The sequence below is a fragment of the Hyaena hyaena genome, unplaced genomic scaffold (assembly GCF_003009895.1).
Source record: "Hyaena hyaena isolate Hyena2069 unplaced genomic scaffold, ASM300989v1 scaffold_11, whole genome shotgun sequence".
Classification (NCBI taxonomy): Eukaryota; Metazoa; Chordata; class Mammalia; order Carnivora; family Hyaenidae; genus Hyaena; species Hyaena hyaena.
Window position 1 is genome coordinate 2,182,883 of NW_024080643.1, and position 6,000 is coordinate 2,188,882.

The following is a 6,000-nucleotide window of genomic DNA, read 5'->3' on the forward strand; positions in this document are numbered from 1 at the left end:
TATAGCAGCTATCCTAGTAACAAATTCCCAGTACTTACTTCCCTGTTAACTGATGACACAGGTCTGTGGGATAAACAGTGTAACTTTTTTAAACACAAGTTGCCACACACACATTTTTTTTTATGAGAAAGAGAAACTGAGGAGAAGAGGAAGAAATAGAGCATCTTAAGCAGGCTCCGAGGCCAGCGTGGAGCCCAACAGCGGTCTCCATCCCACAACCCTGAGACCATGACCTGAGCCAAACTCAAGTCAGACACCCAAACAAATGGGCCACCCAGGCGCCCCGCCACACACATTATATTCTCCAAAGTAAATGAACCTTCATTTATTCACTGTCCTCTTCCATTTGGACAGCCACAGTTCAATAGTCCTTACGTATTTCACTGGTCTTAATGAACAACTTACCAACTTACTGTTAATAATACTGGATCACAGCAGCAACTATGACGAAAACCTGGCTGTGTGTGCAGCACTGCACTGAGAGTGTTATACACCATCCTATCACAACTCTGAAGTAAGACAGCCAAGATTCCGTCACAGATGTGCCTTACACCAAAGCCTTCACTACTAACTAAATCGGACTGAAAAATGTCTGTTTTTGTGAAATAAACAAATCTACTGGATTTCAAACAATGTACGTAAAACAAATATTGGCATAGAGTTTCGCCGCTAAAAACTGAGCACTTTGAAGATTAAAAGTCTATCTATCTAGCTGAAAATTAGAATTACATTACCAAACTGTCAAGAATCAATAATTCAATTGGACCCAAATCAGGCCACAAAGGATTCCAAGTACAAAATAAATATGAAATAAATATAAAACTTAAATACTTCTTTAAAAAAAAAACTGTTATTTCCCAAACAATCCTGACCACCGGAACATGTGTACTACCACCCTGGCTGGTGAGGAGAGCTGGACTAAGAAAACATAATACTCTGTATACATAACAGGTAAGCAACAAATGAAACTGTGGTTCCTTCTCGGGCCTGAAACATCAGTGCAAAGAAGGATACTAAGAAGAAAATCTTGGGGCGCCTGGGTGGCTTGGTCAGTTGAGCGTCCGACTTTCGCTTGGGTCATGGTCTCGTGGTTCGTGGGTTCGGGCCCCGCGTCGGGCTCTGTGCTGACTGCCAGCTCGGAGCCTGGAGCCTGTTTCAGTCTGTGACTCCCTCTCTCTCTGACCCTCCCCTGCTCAGGCTGTCTCTCTCTCTCTCTCTCCTAGAAATAAATAAAAACATTAAAAAAAAAAAAAAAAAGAAGAAAATCTTTGTCCTTCAGTTTTCCAATGCTTGCAAAATAAGGATAAATGTTTCTCTTGCATTTACCTCTAAAGTTTTAACACATCTGAAATGCTGACAAAGCAATTCTGCAAATGTCAAGTACTAAATCATAGGTCAAAAACTCAAAAGCCTAAAGAAGCCAGACACATAAAAGTCCTCAAAATCAGGCAAGAAGTCAAAAGTCTTGCCCCAACGGACTTAATTCCAATACAAATTAAGGGCTACCCTTCAGGGGCGTTTGGGTGGCCCGGTGGGTTAAGTGTCCGACTTCGGCTCAGGTGGTGACCTCCCGGGTCACGAGTTCAAGCCCCACATGGGGCCCTTTGCTGACAGCACCAGGACAGCATCCTCTGCTCCCTTCTCTCTCTCTCTGCCCCTCCCCTGAACGCACATACTCTCTCTCAAAAATAAATATTTAAAAAAGACAACAAAAGAGAGCTGCCCTTCAAAGAAAACCAGAAACCTACAATACATCTTTTGACTTTTTTAAACTTATCAACTATAATCGACACACATGCAGATTAAAAACACAAAGCTATACTGTAAATTGTAGCCACTAAAATAGGTAAAATTATAAGACAGCTAATACTAAATGCCAGTGAGAAGGTAGAGCAACTAGGGGTCTCCTGCACGACTACAGGGAATGTTAATACGGTACAGGCACTGCAGAAATCATTTACTAAAGCAGAGCACATGCATACCTTATTGTAACACACCAGTTCCAATCCTCGGTGACCCAACAGACCTGCACAGGCTTGTTCACCAAAAACCACAACAATGTTCAGAACACGTTCAGACAGAACGGTATTCTTAACAAACAAAAATTGGAAACCTTCTACTGCCCCCCAAGAGTAAAAGGAGAAGATAAAACGTGGTGGATTCATACAATGTAACACAGTACAGGAATGAGACTACAGAAGCTGTTTCTACATCACCTGAATGGATGGCACAAATGCACTGGAAGAAAGAAGCCAACAAAAGAGTGCATGCTATCTGAAAGCCCATTCCTATAAAGTTCAAAAAAGTACAAAAAAGTGAAAAATGAAGCTACAGTGTCAGAATGTAGTGTGAGAAACCGGAAGTGACATTTGGGACCTGAGGCAAAACATCTGGGAGGGGGCAAAAAGCAGGGCTTTGGGGGGGGGGGGGTATGTACTATTTCTTGATCTGAGTTCTAATTATAAACTATGTGTTCACCTTCTAAAACTTCCCAAAACTTTTGAATTGTACACTTTTCCCTGGGTATGTATACCTCAATAAGAACTTTTCACACACACACACACACACACACACAGAAGATTCCATGAACCCCTAACAAAACATTTCTGCAGGCAGATCTACCTTATCAGGGCAGATGAGTTTATGACCTTTCAGCTAAGAGAAACACCGTACAGTCTGACATTTAAAGAAAAGGAACAAAATAAAAGCAAAATAAAATTGTGATGCTAGATGTCCAAGTCCGCAAGAAAATTTAAACTTCTCCTGATAACAGTACCTCTTAGAATATGCTGTCTAGTTTAACTGCCTGATGCACGGAACAAGCCAAGCCTGTTTCCAAAAATATGTCAAAGAATATAGTAAAAGGTAGGAAGCAGACTAAACATTTAAGGGTGAAAATTCAAAGCAGCTATTAAATCACCAACACAGCCCTCTTTCCTGATCCCTGAGCAACCTTACTTGCCACTCACTGATCTGAAGCAATCTGCTCTCTCCCAAAAGGAGTCATAACCCAGGACTACTCCGAGTTACCAAGAAGCCTACAGCAGAAAAGAGAAGCCTCCGGCTTCACCCGGGCAAGGGAAAGCAAGCCCCACAGAACCTAAATACAGAACTCAGCTGTTGAATCAAACAACTATTACAGGACTAAGTGCTAAATTCTGGAAAGCCTTCTTAGCAGTAGCTACCTGTTCTCTCAAGACCCTATACCCCAGACAATTACTTTCCTTTTTTGAGGTCTGGAATGATCCTCACCTTTGACCCACTGTCAGTATCTTTCCACCACCTCCCATCTTCACGTGTTTACAATATCCTGTCCTATCTTTCATGTCCCAAATCTACTACTTCTACGTATTAGAAAATCCCAGAAAGATAACATATTTAATAGAATACCAGCATTTTTGAAAACGCCTTTCTGTGGGTAACAAAGCTACCATTCAGTTTCCCCCTACTATTCAAAGACTGATCAAATTACTCTGAGCCACAACTCACACAACCAGCGAAAAGTTCACCTTGAAAAAGCAAAAGTTGCTACTCCAAAGTGATAAACTTCCACCAACAAAGTAACCAATTTTTACAAAAGCCCTTTTAAGTTACAAATTAATCTGAGCATATCGATTTGGATAAATACATGAGTATTAAAGCCAAGTCCATCACAGCAATCCTTACTCTAAAAAGGCAAATCTCTGGGAACGTAATCATCCTCACAGAGCAAATAGCTGTTGAAACATCTTGCCAAATTCACTTCCGGTTTAAAAACAAATAAAAAAGACGAAAATGTACTGAGGTCCAAGTTAAATTGCCTACCAAATTATTTTCAGATCTAAAAACTGTTTAGAATTCCCAAGAAGGTAGGGCTCCCCTCCCCCTACTTTGGTTTAAAAAGTCAATATATTCAGACACAAAAAGAAAACTCTTGACACCTGCTCTCCTCACTTGCCTAACAGCAACATTCTGCAGAATAGATTGCATTCATACATGTAACTCCACTAACTAAAAGGTTGCAAGGCAACAGATAACGACAAATGAAAAAAGGGAAAACTACCAACAGCCCTAACGTACGAAGCCAAGTGCTCGGCTGCACGCACATGAACGCTGCACGGGACACGTTTGCAAGCCTCCCTGCTAAGAGCTGGCTGGATACAAAGTTGTAGAAGACAGGATCCCTACTATCACCCAGCAAACTGAATCTTGGCTTCAGGAGAGCTGTGTTGAAATGCAACTCTTGTGAAATTCCTACTCTAAACCCTCGACTAAACAGGCGCACAGTGTAAAAGTTGCTGTCCCTTCACTCCTAATCCTTAGAAAGCATTTCCTGCCCGAAAAATCTTTATCCCAATTACACAAACTTTTTCCGTTCCTTCAACCTACTCCGGGAAGCCTTAAGCCCGCCCATCACCTCCCGCCCCCTCCCCACACACACACCCACTGGGGAACCTCAACACTCGGCAGACACCACTCCACACGGGCACGCAAAACACATGTGCCTGCAAACCCAGCCCCTTTCCACACCTCCCGGAAACGACACCCCCTTTCTCACACACCGCACGCCACAGCCCATCCCCCTTCCTCCCAGCCCCCACTCACAGCACCCCGGTCAACCCACCCACGTTCCGGGGAACCCAGCCTCCCCTCAGTCCCCAGCGCGCCGGCGGCTGCGGGGAGGGGAAGCAGGAAGAAGCACGGAGGGCTCAGGCCCGGCCTAGGCCTCGCAGACCGCCTAGGGAGGTGAAGGGGGTGGGGGGGACCCGCGGGCAAAGCTCGTTGCGAGGCCGCATCCGGGCCCCCTCGGCCCCAGGCCTGCCCTCCGCCGCCGCGCCCAGGCCCGGGCCGCCCTCCCAGCCCGGACCACACTCACTTGCCAGCCGCGGCCCGTCGAGCACCCCGCTGCCGCCTCCTCCGCCGGCGGCGGCTCCTGCCCCGGGGGCCCCCAGGTCCGGCTTCTTGGGCCCCGGGGGCGGCCCGGCTCCCCCGCCCGGGACGGCTCCGGGCGGAAAGGCGGCCACCGGCGCGCCCGCCAGCGCCAGGGGGACGCTGTTGCTATGGAGGCCGAGGCCCGGGGCAGCTCCCGCGGCCGGGTCCTCATGCAGGAACTGACACTCCTCCCCGTAGAAGCAAGTCTTGTCCTTGGCGTAGTAGCGGCAGTACTTCAGCTTGACTCCCGCCGCCGCCCCGCCGGGGACACCCCCGACCCCCGGCGGGGCCACCACCGCCGCTGCCGCCGCCAGCGAGGAGGAGGAAGGGGAGGCGGCGGCCGAGGGGGGCGGGAGGCCGCCGCCACTGTTCATGGCAACGCCGCAGCCTCGTCTTCCGCTGCCGCCCGAGGAGCCGCCGCCGCCGCCGCCACCATAGACCGGGGAGGGAAGGAAGACGCTGCCGGTGCCGGATAAAAGCCTGGGCGGGTGGGTCTGTCCCGCTGCGGGAGCCGGAGCCGCCCGGGGAGAGGGGGGGAGGGGAGAGGGGAGGGAGGAGGGGGTAGGAAGGAGGGGAGGGGAGGGGGAGAGTTGGGATTCTCTCTCACTCACTCTCGTTCTCTTTTCTTAAAGGGGCCGCGCGGGACGACGGGGTGGGCGCGCGGGCCCAGACGGGGCCTTCGAGGGAGCGGGCTAGGGAACGGGGAGCGGCGGCGGCGGGCGGGCTGGGAGGGTGGAGGGGGCCAGTTTATTTTTAAATTCTGCCTCCACTCGCTCTCTCGCGCTCTGGTTCCTCCGAGTTGTTTATTCCATTTTCCTCTTCCTGAGAGGGCCGTCGCCGCTGCGCATGCGCGCCGAGGCGCGAGGGCTTGTGGGTAGCGGGAGCGCGAGGGGAAGCCCCGCCAGGCGTCCGGCCCCCGGGGCGTCCGCGAGCCGGCAGGCGGTCGGGACGGGCGGTCCGCGGTGGCCTTCCCTGAGGCTGATCCGGGTGGGGAAGTTCTCACGAGACGAATACCTTCCTTTTTTGTGTGTCCTCTAGCTTTCAGGCCCCGGCGACATTTTTTCGTGGAAAAGACAAAAGTCCCAGAAT

General features: G+C 49.5%; 1 protein-coding gene across 5 annotated transcripts in view; it reads right to left on the reverse strand.

The window, feature by feature from the left end:
- The window catches only part of PAN3 (poly(A) specific ribonuclease subunit PAN3), a 134,510-nt gene extending 129,080 nt beyond the window's left edge, over positions 1-5,430 (reverse strand). For all 5 annotated transcript variants that reach the window (XM_039255721.1, XM_039255715.1, XM_039255706.1 and 2 more), the window contains exon 1: positions 4,856-5,430. In XM_039255721.1, the coding sequence (XP_039111652.1) occupies positions 4,856-5,285 (430 nt within the window). In that variant the 5' untranslated portion in view covers positions 5,286-5,430. The remainder of the gene's footprint in view (positions 1-4,855) is intronic.
- Positions 5,431-6,000: the final 570 nt, after the last annotated feature.